The sequence below is a fragment of the Podarcis tiliguerta genome, assembly GCF_965153285.1.
Source record: "Podarcis tiliguerta genome assembly, chromosome: 13".
NCBI lineage: Eukaryota > Metazoa > Chordata > Lepidosauria > Squamata > Lacertidae > Podarcis > Podarcis tiliguerta.
The window spans coordinates 39,445,036-39,467,181 of NC_139546.1; the positions used below are offsets into that span (position 1 = coordinate 39,445,036).

The following is a 22,146-nucleotide window of genomic DNA, read 5'->3' on the forward strand; positions in this document are numbered from 1 at the left end:
CATGCGGGGATCAAACCTGCAACCTTGTCATTATCGGCACCATGCATGTCCAAAGTCTGTTTCAGAGGCGTAATCCTGAGTGGCACTGACTGGCAGCTGCAGGATTTCAGCCGGGATCCTCTCCCAGTGTCATCGCAGTCAGCAAGTGAGGAAATCAGGCATGTCCAAAGTCCACTTCGGGGGCCTAATCCTGCCTAAAGCCTGCCGGTCGGTTTAATTTGGCCCCTGTGGCAGTTTATTTCCTGGGGTAAAATCCTTAAAAAGCCTCAACAACTCCAACCCTAAAAAAGGTCAACAACTTCAATCCTAAAAGAAGGTTAACAACTTTGGTCGGATACAAATCAATATGGCTAACTTGATCCAAAACACCCACTCACACACACACACACACACACACACACATGAAAACAAAGATCACCACAGTCAATCACAAACAAACAACCACATCCTAGGCCAATCTCTCTCACAACCAAAGGAACACAAGTGAATAGCACAGAACCTGCATAAGCGACGCTGACACAAAACCCTACATATATTAAGTACAATAGAAACATCGCCACCCGACCCCACCATCTCTTCCCCCCCCCTTTCCCTCTTCTTCCTAATGTCTCAACAAATGAAACTGATCTGTAAAAAACGTTACTTGGAGAAAAGAGAGAGACAGATATTGCACATATTTTGTAAACTAAGAAAATCTTTAATAAAAATACAGTGGTGCCTCACAAGACGAAATTAATTCGTTCCGTGAGTCTCTTCATCTAGCGGTTTTTTCGTCTTGCGAAGCAACCCTATTAGCCGCTTAGCGGATTAGCGCTATTAGCAGTTTAGCGGCTATTATCGGCTATTAAAGGCTTAGCGGATTAGCTGCTAAAAGGCTATTATTAGCGGCTTAGAAAAAGGGGGTGGGGAGTGAAAAAAAATCTCAAGACTCGCAAGACATTTTCGTCTTGCGAAGCAAGCCCATAGGGAAAATCGTCCTGCGAAGCGCATTGAAAAACGGAAAACCCTTTCGTCTAGCGGGTTTTCCGTCTTGCGAGGCATTCGTCTTGCGGGGCACTACTGTACATTAAAAAAACCAAACAACTTTGGTCGGCCCCCAGGGCCCTTCAATTCATCAAATCTGGCCCTCTTTGAAAAAAGTTTGGACACCATAACCAATGGAGCTATCCATCTGATGCCTGTTCTCACAGGGGCCAGCCAGATGCTTGTGGGAAGCCCCAAAACAGGACCTGAGCGCAACACCAGCTGTCCCCAGTTCTGATTCCCAGCATCCTGCCTCCCATGTGGGCTTGCATGCTTTGCACTGTAGTTCCCCCTGTTGCCTAAACTTGAGTATTTAGGCTTGTATTCAGTGCAGCTCTATGTAAGCATCCCATCTACCCAAGGATTCCTGCTTGCACAATTTTTCTGTCCCCAGATCTGCTCTGCGGGCGGTTGAAGAAATCCCCATGCTAGATTTAGGGGACTTGCGAGGGAAGGAAGTGGTGGAAAAATCCTATTACAGAATCCTAAAGCTGGAAGGGGGACCCAAAGGCTCATCTAATCCTCAAGCAGAAATCCATGCACTGACTAAATGCTTTCTTGGCTCCTTAGTAAACATTCTGAGTCAAGCCCACAGGGATGGGGAACCTGTGACCTTCCGGCTGTTACTGAACTCCAGCTCCCATGAGCATCAGCCAACATAGCCTGTGATCAGGAATGATGGGAATTGTAGTCCATCAGTATCTGGAGGGCCACAACGCCCCCCCCCCACTCTGTTCTAGCCTATAGTCTCTGTGACTGGCCAAGACAACATGTCTATTGAAATCTTCCCTGGTGCTCCTTTTACAGGCACGGACTGCCTTCAGCCTGGCATGGCAATGATCGACCTATATTTTGATTCAGACGGTTGGTTACTGCCTGGCAACAGGGGAGGATCAAAACAGTTCACATCAATCTACCAGCTGCGTAGATTATAGGTGGGTGGAATTTTTTTGCATATCAGCTGGGAGATGCCTCACCAGCCCAGGTGGAGTTGGTAAAAATCTCACCTGAGCTCAGTGAGGCCTAAATGTGACAGCTGCTGTTTTACTGAAACTGGAGACCTGTGTGGACAAGCCCCTTTGGGAGGGATGCATATGGCGGAAATGGTGCAAAGTTTATAGGCCTGAAGTCAGACTTTTAAAATGTTCCTATTCTGCAAACGGGGATGACGAAAGCGGAGAGTGGCTGGATGCTTATGCCAGGTCTTCTCACCTGAGCTCCATTGGGACTGACATCTTTAAACTCTTGTGCTTCTCCCCCACCAATACAGCAAAATTCTGCCTTCTCAGAAACCCAGGCATAATATAATAATAATAATAATAATAATAATAATAATAATAATAATAATAAGCCCTCAGTTGTGCAACCCTAAATACCAAAAAGATCGCAAGTGAAAATGGCATGTGTGAAATGCAATCGGATTCTGAAATGGGAGTCCTGAAATATCTTAAAAGACTGGTCCCTTCCTTACAGACCCTCCCAAGTGTTAAGATCATCAGAGGGGTGGGAATGGACCAGGAGAGAACATTTTCTGTGGAATTCCTTCCCCACAGAGGTGTATCTGGATTTCCCCCTACACATCTTTTGGCCAGTGCTGAAGAGGCATCTCTTTGGCATCTGAGATGTGTGTTTTCAAGACCCACCCAATTCCTGTGACGGCAATCTGTTTCAGCTGTGCTTAATTTTTAATTCTAAATTGTAACCTGCTGTGGCACTTTCTGGTGAAGGTTAGTCAGTAAATGTGATGGCAATACTTTGATTAACACGGCAGGAAATGGATCTAGGAAGCCTTCGGTTAACTTGCCAAATTCCGAGGAATCCATCAGTTCAGATTCACGTTCAAACGCAGTATGCAAGGAGGCAGGGTAGAAAGAAAGATAAAACAGGCAGGAAAAACCTGCTTTGTCTTGTGTGTGGCTCATCTTAACACGCCAGCAATATGCTGCTTGTGCGAGTGCTCGTTCCATCTCAGGTGCTGTGAAAAGGAGCTAATTCTTCACAGCGGAAAGAGATCTGGGGTGTGGAAGACAAGAAGCAGAGGAACCTGTAAACCCATTCTTCCCAAATATAAAGCAAAAACAGCTTTTCGTGCAGGACATTGTTTTTGAGGCTCAGGGTTTTTCTCCATGCCACCACCTTTTTGGCTCTGCTACTGGTTTTCTTGACCACCTTCAAGTCTTGGTCCTTCCTTGAAACACATCTAGTCTGTTGTGGGGCACTGCTGCTTTGATGCTCTGCAGTTGGGGCCGGCCCTAACATTAGGCAGAGAGACGGCAGCTGCCTCAGGTGGCAGATATTGAGGGGTAGAGACTGGACATAGCTCAAGATGAGCCCCACATGGCTTGCCCTCAGTGGAGGCTGGTCCTTGAGGGTATATGACGCACTGTCCCCCCAACTCAACAGGGAAGTGTGTGGGGGAAGAAAGTGGTTGGCTCTGGCTACATCTACAGTTGGTGTCCCTGCATTCTGCCCTACCAGCCCCAATGGGCACCAGCCATCGCTGTGGGCAATCTCACCTTTTCTTGAGAAGCAAATGTGAAAAAATGTACTGGGATTTATTTTGGGGGATGGGGGGCGGAGAGGAACAATGATAAATCCATGTTCTTAGTAGCATAATGTTACTTCAAGTGATTTATTTAGCCAGGACTTTCTTATTACTTTACTGGTGTAGGGAAATATATTTATTTGCAATAATGAGAACCAGATTGCTTGGTTCTGCCAGAACCCCTGTGGAAATTATAGTTAACACTCGTGACCCAGCCATCAACAGAGATTAAATCCTTTGCTGGTATTTTGGGTCTTGCCTTCCTGTTCCCACTAGGCTTTTGCTGTTCAGATCCTTTCAAGAGAAACTTGGTGGGTTCATCCGAAAAGCAATATGAAGTCTCCACCCCACAAGGGGACTTCCTGCTGTTTTTGTTTGCTGGTTGCTGACTTCTTGTGTCCCAGTGAGGCGCGATGTTTCAGTCCAGCCACATGCAGAGGTGATTTCAGTATCCTATCGTAGCACTGTAGATTGGATTTCAGTATCCAATCGTAGCACTGTAGAGTTGGAAGGGCCCCCCAGGAATCTCAACTAGACATAGCTGTCAACTTACAGATTTGAAAATAAGGGACCAGCAGCCTCGAAAATAAGGGATCAGCAGCCGAAATAGGGGATTTTCCAAGCACAGGTATGTTCAACTTCTGAGCCCCTCCGAGCCAAAGACAGAAAGCCCAGCCAGCAGCCAAATGAAGCCTCAAGCGGTGGTTCCCACAGAGCAACAACCTGGCAAAGGGGATGCAGCAAGGGAAACCACCGTCACCTCTCCGCTGGGAAGCGCTGAGCAAAGGCGAGTCCCCAGGCAACGCGGCTGATTTGATCGGCACAAGGCATGCAAGCTCCACCCCCCAGTCGTTCTTAGACTCCTTATTGGGTGAGCAACGCAGCCAAGCAACACAGTTGGAGCCTTTATCCTCCCTGGCCAGCAGGGAGGGAGGGGGAGGAGCTGCTTACTTTGAAACCCGGGAAATTTAAGGGACATCATCAATAAGGGACAGCAGCGGGACACAGCACTGGGATAAGGGACTTTCCCACCAAATAAGGGACGGTTGACAGCTATGCAACTAGATCATACATGACAGGTGTTCAAAAACCTCCAAGGAAGGAACGTCCACCACCCCTCATAGGAGTCTGTTCCACCATCAAACAGCTCTTACTGTCAGAAAGTTCTTCCTGGTGTTTATTCAGTGTGGTGTAGTGGTTAAGCGCGGTAGGCTCATAATCTGGTGAACCGGGTTCGTGTCCCCACTCCTCCACATGCAGCTGCTGGGTGACCTTGGGCTGGTCACACTTCTCTGAAGTCTCTCAGCCTCACTCACCTCACAAAGTGTTTGTTGTGGGGGAGGAAGGGAAAGGAGATTGTTAGCTGCTTTGAGACTCCTTCGGGTAGTGATAAAGTGGGATATCAAATCCAAACTCTTCTTCTTTTTGCAACTTGAAGGCATTGCTTCAAGTCCTAGCCTCCAGAGCAGGAGAAAGCAAGCCTGCTCCATCTTCCATGTGACAGCCCTTGAGATATTTGAAGATGGCTATTGTATCTCCTCTCAACTGTCCTTCCCCCCCAGGCTAAACAGACCCAGCTCCCTCAACCGTTCCTCCTACTAAGGCTAGGTTTCCAGACCCTTGATCATCTTGGTTGCACTCCTCTTCACACGTTCCAGCTTGTCCATATGAGTGGGTTGATTTGTCCTTCAAGGGCTCCACCTTGCAGACGATAATGTTATGTTTTTCCAAGGAGCACGTGAACAGTTACCCAACTGCAGTCTGGGGAGTGCCAGATATTGCACAACCGAAGTGAGGAATATGGGGCAGGAGGTGGTGAAGTGGAGTCATTTGGCGACTCTTCCATCTGCTGTAACACACTGGACTTCTCTTTCTGCTGTCCTGGGTCATGGGGGGAGAGAATGGGTCTGAGTCAGCACCGCGCAGAGATAGAGAGTCCTTTGCTCCACTTCCTGTGGGGCTGAATGACTAATGTTTGTGTTTAGATGAATGGAACCTTTCAAAATCTGCAATGCCAGAGAGGATTAGCAATATACCCTCAGCCATAAAAGAGATGTGAAGCGTGCGGCATTCATAACCAAGTCCTCCCACTCTGGGGTGAGGCACGATGAGTCATTTGAAAATTTAAAGCCAGAGTATCTTTTTTTTTCTTGCCCGGAATTAGGGTGACACCATTATCTCCACTGCTCTGTTCTTCCCAGATAATAAAAAAAACCCAATGGTTTGGGTTTTTTTAACACTAATTCTGGATCTCTAGGGTATGGGGAGCATATAGCTAAACATTCAGTCAGGCCTAGAATTGCTGCAAAGTTGGTATCTAAAACACTAACATTCCAGACTTCAATCTCAGAGACTCCAAAGATGACCATATTTTGTCCCGAACCTTCTCTGACAAAGAGCTTGAACAAAAAGGAATGTTGTTCAAATATGCTTTTATTCCCCCTCCAAATATTTTTTATTGGCTTTAATGTAAATACAAGAACAACATATAACCACAGTAACTTGTCCATTAAGTTTAATATGCAGTAGACAAGCAAGGTGTTTATTTATGCATTAACAATTCAAGTATCCTCTCCGCAGAGATTCCTGTGTTGTGGGTGGAATAAAAGCCTCTTCTGTCTCATTTATAAAAGAAAAGAATGGAAGCCAAGTCTTGCCAAAAGGGTCTATTCTTGAAGTGCCTTTAAATTACCCTTCTGTGGCGAGTAAGGCATCCTGATAGACCCATATTCCAAATATTATTTACCCAGATTTCAATGGGGATTTCTGTAGGTTCTTTTTTTAATAAAAAAAGTATTTATACTTTTCAAGTTTATACATTTCACTAATTTTATACACAATCATTTTGACATTTAAAAACTTGACTTCCTTCCCCCTCTTTCTGTGGTTCCTTGAATTTATTTTTAATATCTTCTGTATATCCAAATTAACCTATTTTGCTCATTTATTCATTTTCTTTAAATATATACTCTCATAAAACTGCAGGTTGTTTCCAGTATTGGGCTATTGTTAATCGGGCAGCAGATAATAATAAAAATACTAAATCTCTGCATTTAAGGTTTATGAAAAGGGGATCTCGCTGCATACAAATTCAAGTTGGGAAATTTACTTAGTACGTTACAAAGGGAATGTGCATCACCCGTGACCACTGGTCCTGCTAGCTAGGGATAATGGGAGTTTGTAGTCCCAAAACACCTGGAGACCCAACCTGCCCTGGTGCTAGAGGGACAGACTGAGCACCTCTGTTTTTTCTCCAACCCACCAGACTCCCTATTTCTTTCCCCACTGTCTCCTCTTCCTCATATGACCCTGCCTCTTCCCAGATGATGATGATGATGATGATGATAATAATAATAATAATAATAATATTAATAATAATAATAATATACTTTATTATTTATACCCCGCCCACTCTCGGAGGCTCCCAACAGCATATTAAACAGAATAAAACATCAAACATTAAAAACTTCCCAATACAGAAGAATGAGGAAATCCCAACGAAAGAACAATGGCAAGAAAAAATGATGAGCTATGCAGAGTTGGCTAAATTGACATACAAACTGCGGGATAAGGACAACTGTGACTTTAAGGAAGAATGGGAACTTTTTACAAATTATTTAAAGAGACAACAAAATGAATTGGACTTCTTGGCAGGTTTTGAAGAAACATACACAAATTGATTGGTTGAGAACATGATAGCTAGATAAGGCAAGGATAAATATAATTTTATAACATGCAGAGAATAATATGTGGAGAGAAATCAGAGAGGGGAGCTGATGGAAATCCCTGGTGGGGGGGGAAGGGAGGGATGGAAGAGGGGGGGCGGAAAGGGGAAAAATAATGTATGTGATTATATGGTTTCTTATGTTGAAATTGCTTAATAAAAATATTTTTTTAAAAAACAAACAAACTTCCCAATACAGGGCTGCCTTCAGATGTCTTCTAAAAGTCAGTTAGTTGTTTATTTCCTTGACATCTGATGGGAGGGCATTCCACAGGGAGGGCACCACTACCAAAAAGGCCCTCTGCCTGGTTCCCTGTAGCTTCACTTCTCGCAGGGAGGGAACCACCAGAAGACCCTCGGAGCTGGACCTCAGTGTGTGGGCAGAGTGATGGGGGTGGAGATGCTCCTTCAGGTATACAGAGAACCAAAAGCAGCATGTTCACTGCCCTGCTCTCAGAGGTTACCAACAAGATTGAGGTTGTTCAACAAGACGGCTCAGTTGATAGAGCATGAGACTCTTAATCTTAGAGTCATGGGTTCGAGCCCCACGCTGGGCAAAAAGATTCTGGCATTACAGGGGTTGGAATAGATGACCCTCGTGGTCCCTTCCAGCTCAATGATTCTAGTCTCCTCTCTCAGGACTTCCGGAGGCTCTCTCTCTCACCTGGAACCGGTTTGATGCCCTCCAGCCTCCAGATGTTTCCTGGGGCGGGGCGGGCGGGGCACCCCTGGCTTGGCGCGGCTGTGATGCATCTGGATGTTGGCACCGAAGGGGCGGGCGCAAGGAAGGAGTGGCGGGGCGGCTCCTTGACCCAAAGGAGAGAGATTTTAAAGACGGGGGTCGAAGAGGCAGCAGAGGCGGCAAATCAGGACGTCGGACGGAGTGGGAGACCTTTAAACCCTTTTAAGAATCGTCCAGAAATCTGTACCGATTCTCGTACCGTCTGTGAAAGAGAGAGGCGAGAGTAGACGACGGGGTGGAAGCGAGGAGGACAGGAGAAGTCCGACGAAGGAACCGAGGGGAACAGAAAAAAGACGAGAGAGAGAGAGACAGACAGAGAGAGAGAGAGAGAGAGAGAGAGAGAGAGAGAGGAAAGCAAGGAAGGAAGTAGAAAAAGCTAATTTCTAGCCATTTTTTTAAGGAGTAACAGAGCTGCGCGTTCAGTAAAGAACAAATAGATAAAAAGGGGAGAATTGAAAAATAGAAAAGTCAGAAGAGGAGGAGGGTGACCGTGCCCTGCACACAGTAGAAGAAAATAACTTTATAACAGGAAAGCAAGGAGAGAGAAAGATAAATACATTTTCCAGGGCTGTGTAGGAAAGGCCTGAGATCCCCATGGCGGCCCCGACGGGAGTGGAGCACTTTGCCGAGGACCTGATCTGCTCCATCTGCCTGGAGCTCTTCCGGGACCCCGTGATGCTGGAATGCGGGCACAACTATTGCCAGCCTTGCATCGCCCGCTACTGGGCAGAGGTGCCCGGCGGAGGCGGCGGAGACGGCAGCAGCAGCAGCAGCAGCAGCAGCAGCGACGGGGAGGACGCGCCTCTGCCCACGTGCCCGGAGTGCCGCCGGGAGATCCCGGGGGGAAAATTCACGGCCAACCGCGTCCTGGGCCAGCTGGCGCGGAAGACCCTGGAGACTCTGTCCGCCCGGGCGAGCGACGAAGACGCCGAGCCCGACGGGCTGCTGGACGACGAAGTGCAGGGAGAGCTGCTCTTCTGCGCCGACGACGGCTGCCTGGTGAGGGCGCTGCAGCCGGATCACTGGGGGCACCAGTGCATCCCTTTGGACGGGGCTGTGGAGCGCTACAAGGTCGGTAGGCGGCGCTCAAGCATCCTATAGTGCTAGATCGTAGAATCCTAGAGTTGGGTTCCAAGGGTCATCTAGTCCAACCCCCTGAAATGCAGGAATCTCAGATAAAGCATCCAGGGTGGATCAGACTTCCCCCATCCTAGTGCCCTCTAGCTGCCTTTGAATACTCAAATGTGGAAGAACTGTGGACGGGGTTCAGTTGCTGAGCCTGAAAACAACCCCCTAGCTTCCAAACCCCTAGCCTAGGCTTTTATTTAACTGTGAGTCTTTGGGAGATCTTGGGGTTTAAAGGGGGGAAATGGGCTAGATCTGGCACTCCTCTGTTTTTAGGCAACGATGCCTATTACTTAACTGGCTTCCAAAAAACGGCAAGACAGCAGGGCTGAACTGGGTGGCTGTGGTGCTTCTGTTTATTCCACTGAGCGGGACCTGGGATTTCTGCCCCAAACTTCTACCCTGTTGCACAACCGCCTGTTGTCGCTGGTTGCAGTATCCTGTTGTCCCACTAGGGGCGGGCCATGCCACTTCGCAACTTGCACTGCTTAGGACCGTCCAGTTTTTGGCGTCATGCAACCAGAATTCTTCTTCGCTGGACGTTATAGCTTAATTTTTGCAGCTCAACAAAGCACGTTCTCCAGATGTTACTTAGCTTGCCCCTGCTTGTAGAAACAGTAGAACATTTTACATCAAATCCCTTTTCTCATAATGTTTGCAACTGGACATGATTGATACCTGGCACATTCAGAATCGTAATGTAGTAAAGTCCTGTTCGGGCTGCCCTATTTCAAAATGCATGTTTAGATTCCTTACTATGAAAAACAAACCAAAACCCAAGAAGCATATTATTATTAACTTTTGTATATCACCCTTCATCTGTAGATCTCAGGGTGGTACACAACATAGATAGGAAAGAGCTGGCTTTTGGGTCTCTGAATATTAGCTTAATATGTGTGGGGAGTTTAAAAGAAAGAAAGAAGAATAAGCTGCAAGAAGCTTTTAAACAATGAGTTCCTTACCTTTTGGTCTGTGTTGCAATCTCCATGGGGCTGTTCCCCATGATTAATCTGAATGTGCAATTTATTCTATGATACCTATGATACCTGTGGGTCTCAGAGTGGAAGAATGGCTCACACATCACCTGACCATTACTCATTTTTGAGGGAAAAAAGGATGCCTCTTGCTTGAGCCTTGAGCTCAGTTTCGCAACTCTGGGCAAACAGTCTTTCCTAGATGTGATTCAGAGTTGCACATGATCATCTCAAAGCTGCTTTAGCTGTATGCTTCCAAACATCTCCCCTAGCTGTGATTTCCTAGAGTCGGCTGCGTTTCACCCAGTGGATCCCTTCAGTTTCAGGTCTGCAGGGCCTCTCAGGTACCTTGACACTCTTTGGTACTGCTTCCCTGACTTTCTTGGTTGGTGAGCTGGTTTGCATTAACTCTGAGCCCTGGCACCTCTGGGGTGTGCATTGCCTTCTTGCTCAAGCTGTTGCAAGCGTTGATCACTTGTAGAGCCATGAAAATCAGGCGAGACTTCGCTATGTGCTGGGCAGCTGTAACTCAGGGTGATGACTTCGTTAAACACGCAGTTTAATAAACACAAGCTGCTAATCCAGACTTCACTCAAAAAATGGCAGCGTCTGGTGAAAAGGAACATGCCAAATTTGGAAAGGGATGTGGGAAAAGAAAGGATTGCAGGCAATTTATTTTGAAGAGGGTGTCGTTCATGTTGCTCAAACCACTTCTAATTTAGTGTTGCCGTACGTCTGGAATCTCCCGGACAAATATTTGTAAGCAGCATCTGGGTGGAAATTGTCTGGGAAAAACCCTGACGTATGGCAGCCCATGTCGGCAGTGTAGATTTTGGTGAATTGCATTAAAATTAAAGCTCGAAACATTGGCCAAAAACAAACAAACAAAACCTCTTTCACTTTTTGAAATATTGCCAGGTAGAAAGTCATGCCCTATTAATAACAACAAACTGGGTGTGTTTATTTGAGAGGTGGAGCCCAGCATAAAGTTTATGTCTCCTCTAATGGCAGGTAAAGTGGGCTAATGTTGCCTTTTGGTTTTCCAGAAACTCCCCCCCCCCATTTCAATAAAGCAAAAAATAAAACAAACCCCCCTAACCAGGCTATTATTATTATTATTATTAATCGCTGTGGCTAGTGGCAACCCTACATGAGCAGCAGTTGCCAATGTATTCTCATTGCCCTTTTGTGTTCATTCTTTGCCATGTCTGTTTCCATGCAGGAGGTCCTAACAGCTGCTCAGGCAGTGCTGGAATCCAGAGCCCAAGCGGCGAAATCACTGCAAGAGCAGAGTGCCCAGAAATTTCCGGAAATCTCTGTGAGTCCAAGCCTCTTTGATGCTTCCGCCCTTGTTTCATGGAGCCAAGCTGCATGTTACTTTCAGCACAAACACTTTTGCTTTTTGATGTGCATTTAATGCTTGGTTTGAAGTGTAAGAAAACAGCAGAATCTATTAAGAAACATGTCCGAGAGGATGACATTAGATAAAATGGAACCTTAAAGTGCAATTGCATGTAATTTGTGTTATAAACATCGACGTCAGGTGAGCGGGAAGTCACTAGTTTTGTTGAACTGGAATATAATTGTTGAGTAACAATTTCCTATATGAAAAAAAAAGAATAAAATATTCTTCTGAAGCAGCATCTCCACCCCCATCATTCAGCCAGGACGCTGAGGTCCAGCATTGAGGGCCTTCTGGCAAGGTTACAGGGAACCAGGCAGAGGGCCTTCTTGGTAGTGGCACCCGCCCTGTGGAATGGCCTCCCATTAGATGACAAAGAAAAAAACAACTATATTGACTTTTAGAAGATATCTGAAGGCAGCCCTGTATTGGGAAGTTTTTAATGACTGGTGTTTTATTGTGTTTTTGAAATTTTGTTGGGAGCCCCCAGAGTGGCTGGGGAGGCCTGGCCAGATGAGTGGGGTATAATAATGATAATGATAATGATAATGATAATGATAATAAATTTATTATTTATACCCCACCCATCTGGCTGAGTTTCCCCAGCCACTCTAGGCGGCTTCCAATCAAGTGTTAAAAACAATACAGCATTAAATATTAAAAACTTCCCTAAGCAGGGCTGCCTTCAGATGTCTTTTAAAGATAAAATAGCTGCTTATTTCCTTCACATCTGAAGGGAGGGTGTTCCACAGGGTGGGCGCCACTACCAAGAAGGCCCTCTGTCTGGTTCCCTGTAACCTCACTTCTTGCAATGAGGGAACCGCCAGAAGGACCTTGGCACTGGATCTCAGTATAAGTAATACATTATTATTATTATTAAAAAATGCATGTAATGTTGCTGCTACTTCTAAATGAAGGAAAAAACAGCCAGTTCAGTCTGGGAGGGTAACACTGGGCTGCTGGCTTCCTCCCACAAACAGTCACTTTTCTCTAAGCACACTGGGGCTGCCAAAATAGAGCCAGTGTCCATCGCTCACACATCCTCCTTTCTCCACCATTGCTGTTCCTTCTCAAGGCCCAGCGCCTCCGCCTGGAGCAGCACCTCTCGGCCCAGTTCACTGAGCTCCACCAGTGGCTCCAGGAGAAGGAGGCAGCGATGAGGAGGGAGATCCGGCGTGAGGAAGAGCTCCTCCTCAGCGAGCTGGAAAGGAACCAGCGCAACGGGCAGGAGCAAGTTCGCGCGGCTGAGGAACAAGTGGCCAAGATCCAGGCACGGCTGGAGGAGCAGCTGGACCCCGAAGCCTTCCTGAAGGTCAGTGCGTCTCTGAACAAATCTATGGGGAGGGCATCATTTCTGGATTGCAGGCAGGTATGGTCTCCCAGAAGGGATGCGGGTGGCGCTGTGGGTTAAACCACAGAGCCTAGGACTTGCCAATCAGAAGGTCAGCGGTTCGAATCCCCGCGACGGGGTGAGCTCCCGTTGTTCGGTCCCTGCTCCTGCCAACCTAGCAGTTCGAAAGCACGTCAAAGTGCAAGTAGATAAATAGGTACCGCTCTGGTGGGAAGGTAAACGGCGTTTCCGTGCGCTGCTCTGGTTCGCCAGAAGCGGCTTAGTCATGCTGGCCACATGACCCGGAAGCTGTACGCCGGCTCCCTCGGCCAATAAAGGGAGATGAGCACCGCAACCCCAGAGTCGTCCACGACTGGACCTAATGGTCAGGGGTCCCTTTACCTTTTTATGGTCTCCCAGAGGTACTTGAGATCCTGCACAAATCACGTAAACAAAATATGCTTGTGTCTCTTTGCTTTTTATGATCGAGCAGAAGGTATGACATATCTGTACCTGTGTACAAAGGGGACGTAGGGGGAACCGTCACCTGCAAAGGATGCGTATTAAGACGTGGAAAGTGGAGCCAATGAAATCTGCCCATCAGGAGCGCCGAGTTCCACCCAGCATTGTGGGTGCTTGGCATGTGTGTGTGATGTCACATGCGTGCGTGATGTCATATGTTGGCGCCAAAGCAGAAGGGCCCGATGGAGCCCCCTGTCGCAGCGGAAGGGCCCGACTGAATGCCCCGCCACCACACCTTCTTGGTAGTTGTGTCCGCCCTGTGGAACGCCCTCCCATCAGATGTCAAGGGATTAAACAACTATTTGACTTTTAGAAGAAATCTGAAGGCAGCCCTGCTTAGGGAAGCTTTTAATGTTTGAAGTTTTATTGCTTTTTTGTTATTATTATTAATATTCTATTGGGAGCTGCCCATAGTGGCGGGGAAACAAGCCAGATGGGCAGGGAAATTAAATTAAATTTAATTAAAATAAAATAAAATATAAATATAAAAAAATAATTATTAGTTGCCCAGCCAGGCACCCAAATTTGTGTGTGCCTTGGCACCCATGATCGCCCAGAAATGGTGACTATGCTGCCAGTGATGCGAAGTTTGGAAGAACTGCAAACCCTTTTAGAGAGGGTGGGATTACCGTATTTTTCGCTCTATAACACGCACCCGACCATAACACGCACGTAGTTTTTAGAGGAGGAAAATCCGTAGGCATGCCACCCGTAGGCATTCCCTCCATAACACGCACAGACATTTCCCCTTACTTTCTAGGAGGGAAAAAGTGAGTGTTATGGTGCCAAAAATACGGTAATTATTAAATTTATACACCGCCCTTCACCTTGGGGCATTTCACAAGATAGAAATTCAGAATAAAAGAACAAATTAAAAACTTAAAACAAAACAATCCCCCCCCCACATTTTAAAGGCTGTAGAATATTAATCAGCCGAAGGTGCCTAAAGACGTGTAACGAAGGCACCAGATGAACATACCTGAGTTAAAGTTCCATAACAAGCTGTAAACCACCAGAGCACTTGGTTGCTGAAAAGAAAGAGAGGTTCAACTGAAGTAATTTTTTAAAACTTTGAATGTGGGGGAAGGAAACCCCCGTGGAATAAACCAGCTCTGCCAGTGAAGCCAGCAAGAGGGTTTCCTTTGCTGAGCAAGCCCTAGGCTACAGAAAGTCACCATGACTGCCTCGATTTATATAATCCGGCTGCAGCGCACAAATCCAGTCATCATTTTGGATGAGGTCATGAGAAGACTCGTGTGACAGGCAATTGCATTGCTAGCTTCCGTTAGACCCAAGGGTGGATCACCTTTTTCTGATCAAGGACTGCATTTCCTTCTGGTGGGCGTGGCCAGGGGCAAAAATGGGCGGAGCAACAAATATGAATCTTTGCCTTTGTACAGCTTGTTTCACACCCCAAAAAAGCTTGGAGAGCTACTTTTGGCCCCTTGCCTCTGAGGCCTGAGGTCCCCCCCCCCCCCGCTTTAGACCTTGGCTGGGATATTACAACCAGTTTTGTGATGGCTTGGGGTCCAAGATGGCCTCTCTCCATATGGGCTGGCCCATTTTCTGTGACTGTCATGGGCGGCCCAGCCCATGGTCCTGTCGAGAGGTATGGCCCGTGGGATGGTGTCATGAGGCAGGGTCTGCTTGGTGGTGGCTCTCCCGCTCATGGAACTCCCAGCCCTGGGGAAAGTTGGCTGTCCTCGTCGTTGACAACTGTTAAGCGTCACTTGAAGATGCGTTTAGTCATTCATTCAAACCTTTGGTATATAGACGCAGTGAGGAGTCCATTGGCTTAAGTATTACCGTATTTACGGTGCCTGTAGCATCACACTTTTGAGTTTTTATATAGGTTTTAGCTACTATTTTAGTAATGGGTGTTATCGCTATTGTCATTTGCGATGGCTGCATGACAGTCTGGGCTCCTGTGGGAGGAAGGTAGGAAACCCATAAGGGTGATGAAAAATAATTTAAGATGTCCTGTTTTAAGCAGCTTCTGTGGTATCCATGAAACTATATTTTAAATGGTCAGAACATCTCTTCAGATTCCCTTTTCCTTTTTTGCAGGACATCAAAGCCTTCACAGAAAAGTGAGTAGACCGTACGACTGAACCTCCTGCTTCTGTTCTCAACCCTCTCAACAAACATGCATTTACTTAACTTCATCTGAGGATGTAACCAGAGCTGTGCAGCAATATTGTCAGAGGGTGGGCCAGGGTCTTTTGTGGCTCCTGGATCTTCTACCTCTCCCCATCACTATTTAAAACTATTTTTTAAAAAAACTCTGCTTCTAGCTTTCTCTGTCTCCTGTTTGTTTTCTACTCATGACTTATGATCCACAACTAGAGCTCATTCCCTGCTAGATCAGGAATATAGCATCAGTGCCTTTTGCATGGATTAATCCACACTAGCAACTACTCCCGTGTTTGAATAATGTAGTATGACTCTTATTTAGGAGCTAAATGATCATTAGTACAAAGAGCAGCACTTTCAGATCTGGCCACTAGGTGGAGATAAAGAGCAGCTTGTGACACTCATAATCATGGATTCTACTTTATACGATCTTTTTCCTGTTCTTGCAGATATTGCCCTAGTGATGACAAAGGATCCACACTGCCTGTGGTCGCCCGTGAGTTCAGCCTGGGCCAGTTTAAGGGCCCTATTCAGTACATGGTGTGGAAGGAGATGCTGCCAGCTCTGAGACCTTGTAAGTATCGGAGCGGTGAGGATTTATTGCCACAACAGCTTGGCATAGACTGTTTCTGTGATGCTGTGGCAAAATCTGTGACTTGAGGCCAGAGCTGCTCTGCTATAATAATAATAATAATAATAAATAATAATAATAATAATAATAATAATAATAATAATAATAATAATAATATATTATTATTATTATTTATACGCCACCCATCTGGCTGGGTTTCCCCAGCCACTTTGGGTGGCTCCCAACCAAATATTAAAAACACAATACAGCATTAAACATTAAAAACTTCCCTAAACAGGGCTGCCTTCAGATGTCTTTTAAAAGTCGGATAGTTGTTTATTTATTTGACATCTGATGGGAGGGCATTCCACAGGACGGGCGCCACTACCAAGAAGGCCCTCTGCTTGGTTCCCTGCAACCTCACTTCTCATAGGGGGGGAACTGCCAGAAGGCCCTCAGAGCTGGACCTCAGTGAGCTGAGCGGTGGGGGTGGAGATGCTCCTTCAGGTATACTGGGCCAAGGCCGTTTAGGGCTTTAAAGACCAGCACCAACACTGAATTGTGCTCGGAAACGTACTGGGAGCCAATGTAGGTCTTTCAAGACCGGTGTTATGTGGCTTGGTGGCCACCCTCAGTCACCAGTCTAGCTGCCACATTCTGGATTAGTTGTAGTTTCTGGGTCACCTTCAAAGGTAGCCCCATGTAGAGTGCATTGCAGTAGTCCAAGCGAGAGATAACTAGAGCATGCACTACTCTGGCGAGACAGTCTGTGGGTAGGTAGGGTGTCAGCCTGTATTCTAGATAGAGCTGGTAGACAGCTGCCCTGGACACAGAATCAACCTGTGCCTCCATGGACAGCTGTGAGTCCAAAATGACTTCCAGGCTGCGCACCTGGTCCTTCAGTGGGCTTCAGTTACCCCCTTCAGGACCAGGGAGTCCTCCACACCCACCCGCCCCCTGTCCGCCAGGAACAGTACTTCTGTCTTGTAAGGATTCAACCTCAATCTGTTAGCAGCCATCTATCCAAAAGTGTGTGTGTGTGTGGAATTTTTCATCTCTTTTGACCCCTGCTCCATCTGAAGCAAACTGGGATAGCTGATCTGGTAGAGCATGAGAACCTTAATTTCAGGATCATGGGTTTGAGCCCCCAAAATTCCTGCATTGCAGGGGGCTGGACTAGATGATCCTTGGGGTCCCTTCCAATTTTACAGTTTTATGATTCTTTGAAGTGCCATGCCTGCTCTTGTACCGAGTGCCAGCTGATGAAAGATCTCCAGTTAACACAACTGGGTTGCAACTCGTGAAACCTGAGTTCTTTGTATGGTTTAGGGTGGACATTAGAGAAGAGCAGGGCTTTATCTGAGGAGATAAAGAAATAAAGAACTACACAACTTTTAGAAGATATCTGAAGGCAGCCCTTTAAACTTTTTTTTAAAAAGGTTGACATTTTTAAATGTTTTTATATGTGTCAGAAGCCACCCAGAGTGATTGGGGCAACTCAGCCTGATGGACAGGGTATTATAATAATAATAATAATAATAATAATAATAATAATAATAATAATAATAATAGTAATGCTGCCTTTAACCCAGGCTTCCTCAACCTCAGCCCTCATAGTGATTGTTTTGGCCTACAACTCCCTGACCCCTAGATAGCAGGACCAGTGGTCAGGGATGATAGGAATTGCAGTCTCAAAACATCTGGAGGGCCGAGTTTGAGGAAGCCTGCTTTAATCACTATGTGGCAGGCAGAAATTTAACAGGTTATGCCTTTTCAAGACTGGGACTAAAATTACAAGTAAAGTTTCTCCTGTTGACATTGTGGCTAGATCTACACAGCTACAAAAAAACCGCTGTGAAAACACTCTGCGAGAAACCATTGCAAAGCTCACAAATGAAAATATCACTGAGCTGCGATTTTAGCTCTGCAGTCCCATCCAGTGTCACAGTGTTATAACGCATTTATAAGGCTGCATTTTGACTAATGTAGCTGAGGCCTCTGTCTGTCTTGTTGTGTGTGGCCCCTGATTTATCACTGGGCCCTCTACCCTACTTGCCAAAGACAATACGAATTTGTATGTGAAGCAAAGGATATGCAGATCATAGCTGTCAACCTTCCCTTTGTTTGCGGGAAATTCCCTTATTCCAGAGCCATTTCTCGCTGCTTCCCGCTGCTATCCCGGATTGTTAGATATCTTGTAGGCTGTCCCCGGGACAGGTGAGGCTGCTGACCCCTTATTTTCGAGGCTGCTGATCCCTTATTTTCAAATCTGAAAGTTGACAGTAATGATGTAGATACATGTCCTCTTTGTGTAAGAAGGGTGGGGGGCCTGATGCCAGTGGCGTAGCGTGGGTTGTCAGCACCCGGGGCAAGGCAAGTAATTTGCGCCCCCTAACCCGTGGATTTTAGCACTCGATTTTAGCACGCCTGGCACCCCCCCCTCCACAGTGGGCGGCGACCCGGAGGCTCGGATCGGATTCGCACAGCCAGCACTGCAGTGAGAGAGAGTGAGTGAGCCAGGTAGGGGCAGAGAGCTGCGAGTGCGAGCGCGCCCCCAGATGTTGCTGGCCCCCCTGCACCCCCCACGCTACGCCACTGCCTGATGCACATCCGGTGTGCTGGGCCCAGAAAATCCTTTTGGCACCTCTGAGGTAAAAACTGGACAGCCTGTTTAGTGTAGATCTCTCCTGCACCCAACATTTCTGAATGTAATGTAAGGTGTCGGTAACCATTACGTCGGTCGTATCCCAACAGCTCCCTGTCAAATCACCTTGGATCCCGCCACCAACCACCCCAACCTTGTGCTCTCCAAGGACCTTGATAGCGTTCGTCTGGAAGACAACCCCGAGGACGAGGTCCCTGACGGGCCTGAGAGGTTCAGCAAGTGCGTGTGTGTGCTGGGCTCTCAGGGATTTACCTCAGGACGCCATTACTGGGAAGTAGAGGTGAGGAATAAAACCAGCTGGGACATTGGCGTGGCCAAGGAGTCCGTCAACAGGAAGGAAGCCAAAGTGAAAGTCAAGCCCAGCAATGGATTCTGGGCCATCTGGCTGAGGAACGGTAGCGAATACAAGGCCCTTGAGTCTCCCCCCAAGCTGCTGACCCTCAAGGCCAAGCCCCAGAAAGTCGGGGTCTACCTGGACTACGAAGCGGGGCAGGTCTCCTTCTACGATGCTGATACCATGCTCCACATCTACACCTTTTCGGACATCTTCTCTGAGCGCCTCTACCCCATGTTCAGCCCTGGAGTCAACAAAGACGGGCTCAACGGCGAAGCCCTTCACCTTCGGTTCCCGCGGGCATAGCAAAGGTCGTATCTGGAAGTCCCATCAAGCCCCACCAGGACTCTGTTTCATTTGCAAACGGTCTTAATTTATGTTGAGTTGCTTGATCAGAGTGGACTTGGACCAGGTGGTGCCTGGCTAGGAAACCACCGGCGCCCCGTGCAAAGTTGCTCTGAGCTTCCCCAGGAAAGAATGAGCACAATTCAAAGTGTTGGTGCTGACCTTTAAAGCTCTAAACGGCCTCGGCCCAGTATACCTCAAGCAGCGTCTCCACCCCCATCGCTCAGCCTGGGCACTGAGGTCCAGCACCGAGGGCTTTCTGGCGGTTCCCTCACTGCGAGAAGCAAAGCTACAGGGAACCAAGCAGAGGGCCTTATTGGTAGTGGTGCCCATCCTGTGGAAGACCCTCTCTTCAGATGTCAAGGAAATAAGGACTTTTAGAAGACATCTGAAGGCAGCCCTGTTTAGGGAAGTTTTTAATGTTTGATATTTTATTGCTTTATTATTATTATTATTATTATTATTATTATTATTATTCTGTTGGGAGCCACCCAGAGTGGCTGGGGAAATCCAGCCAGATGGGCCGGGTATAAATAATAAATATTTATTATTATAAAGATATAATAGGAACTTTCATTGTTCTGGGTGTATCAGAACCTGGGGACTGCCTTGAAGGAAATATTGCCACAGATAAGGCTAGTGATAAAGGACGAGGGAGGGAGGGCAGAAAAGAGACCTGAAAGTAAACGATGAAGCTCTGGAAAATATAAAACGACAACTGACCTACGCACATGGTTTAGGAACCACACATCCACAATTTTGACTGAAGAGGTAGAGCAGCCAGAAGCTAAACGTTTCAGTTCTGAAATGGGAACCACGGACTGTCAGATTTAGAGACACCAACTGATCCTCCTACTTTAGCAAAGAGGGGGAAACTTCTACATCAGGCTTCCTCAACCTCGGCCCTCCAGATGTTTTTGGCCTACAACTCCCATGATCCCTAGCTAGCAGGACCAGTGGTCAGGGATGATGGGAACTGTAGTCTCAAAACATCTGGAGGGCCGAGGTTGAGGAAGCTTGTTCTAAATGTACATGCAGGACACATTAAAGCCACATGACCTCAGCCTGGAGAGGGCAGCACCAACATCCCGTAGCTTCAGCGAACGATGCCTTTCTGAACATCTCCAGAAGTGCCACCTTGACAACAGCATCATTTCATTTTTTTATTTTAGCAGCAGAGGAAGGCAGAAGTTGAAACATTTTGCCATCAGAATAAAATGTTTCCTGTTAATCGCAGTGAGCCCTGTGTGTGTGTGTTTGTGCACAGCCAGAATTAGTCTCCCTAGCTTACTCTCTGCCAACGATATCGGCAACTCAAGAGCAGGGGTGGCTAACCTGCGGCCCATCCAGGTGTTTGAACTACAGCTCCCATCATCCCCAACTGTTGGCTTGTGCTGGCTGGGGCTGATGGGACATGGAGTCCAAGAACCTCCAGAAGTACAGATGCGACCCTCCTTTCTGGGCTGCTCAGATTCCTTTCTCCTCTTCTTGTAAACAGGACAAAGCGAAATGGTGTCCTCAGACAATTGCCAACAGCACAGCTTTGTCTGACAAGCATCTAAGGGAGCTAGAGCGCCAGATCCCTGCAGAAACTGTACCCAAAGAGACTTGTTATACCTGGATGCTTCTGGGAAAGGGAGGGTGCGGGTCTACTGAGGACGCCTCAGGGGAGGAAGAGGTGATGGTAGAAAGGTATCAGTCGGATCAGCCTGGAGGCTTCTCAGATGATGGGTTGGGTCATGTTTTCAGAGGTGAGTGCAGGTTGTCTGTGTGTCTGAACAGGGAGGATGTTGTTTAAATTTTAACACCAGTGCACCTTTCTAAAGGCATTTGTGGCTCAGTTCTTCCTTGATCTGTTATATTTACATCTGCTCTTGGGAGGCATCAGTTTGGGTGTTGCTTGTTTGGATGCTTGGAAGACGTAAGAGCCGTTTTACTCCTAGATTTCTAGAATAATTATGATGCATTCTGAAACAACACACATATAGTGTCCACTAAAGCGCGATAGTCATTCACACAGGGAACCAACTCAAAATAAGAGAATAATGCTATAAGCACGGTATCTGAGTGCAATAACTTTCAGCTTAAAAATCTTGTTTGAGGCAACCTGCTGCTGGATGGATGTTGCTGGACTTCAGTTCTCAGTACGTCAGGGATGATGGGATTTGTAATCCAACAACATCTGGAGAGCAACAGGTCCAAATGGCTTCCTTCAGCAGAACTTGCATTCTATAGTTCATTTGGAGATTAGTGTTTTCCCACAAATTGGTTTGCCATTGCAGGTAGCCTTGGCAAATGCTCCACTGAGTCACCCCCTAAGGCTGTAAAGTATGCATTGATTGATCAGTCGAAATTTGATTTCAAAACTTCATTTTGAGTTTTAAAGATTGCCTCGGAGTAATTCCAGTGTAGCAAGATCACCATGTGATAGTTCAAATATTAGGCAAGTTAACGGAAGCTGGGTTTATCCGCAGCTGTTAGTCTTGGTTGCAAAACATGATCTCCATGGTGCAGTCTATTTCTGGAGAAGATCAGGTACTGGGGACAAACAATGCAACTGAGCTCCTGTCTTCGTGTCCTCCCTGTAAGTTTTCCAGAAGTATCAGCCAGCTCATTTTTGTAAACAGAAAAACGGATTAGCTCTGCCTTCCCCATCCTGAAAACACCGTCACATAGGATGATCAGAGGTCTTCCGCGGGTCAGTTTTTCTG

At 46.8% G+C, this 22,146-nt stretch overlaps 2 protein-coding genes across 2 annotated transcripts in view; both read left to right on the plus strand.

Moving 5' to 3' along the window:
• Positions 1–22,146, plus strand: part of LOC310662829 (pyrin domain-containing protein 1-like) — a 742,864-nt gene that overhangs the window by 598,514 nt on the left and 122,204 nt on the right. The gene's annotated exons all lie outside the window — the stretch shown is intronic.
• On the plus strand, positions 8,442–19,921 carry LOC310662783 (zinc-binding protein A33-like). The gene is made up of 6 exons (XM_083409894.1): positions 8,442–9,105; positions 11,356–11,451; positions 12,611–12,847; positions 15,455–15,477; positions 15,970–16,094; positions 18,846–19,921. Exons 1-6 carry the CDS (start codon positions 8,629–8,631, stop codon positions 19,394–19,396), a joined length of 1,509 nt encoding a protein of 502 aa, XP_083266020.1. The 5' UTR covers positions 8,442–8,628; the 3' UTR covers positions 19,397–19,921.

Excerpts from the sequence above, each read along its gene's own strand:
- LOC310662783 (XM_083409894.1), top strand. The coding sequence starts at position 8,629 with ATGGCGGCCCCGACGGGAGTGGAGCACTTTGCCGAGGACCTGATCTGC. Across the intron at positions 9,106-11,355 it reads GGGCTGTGGAGCGCTACAAG|GAGGTCCTAACAGCTGCTCA; the intron begins GTCGGTAGGCGG and ends GTTTCCATGCAG. Across the intron at positions 12,848-15,454 it reads ACCCCGAAGCCTTCCTGAAG|GACATCAAAGCCTTCACAGA; the intron begins GTCAGTGCGTCT and ends CCTTTTTTGCAG.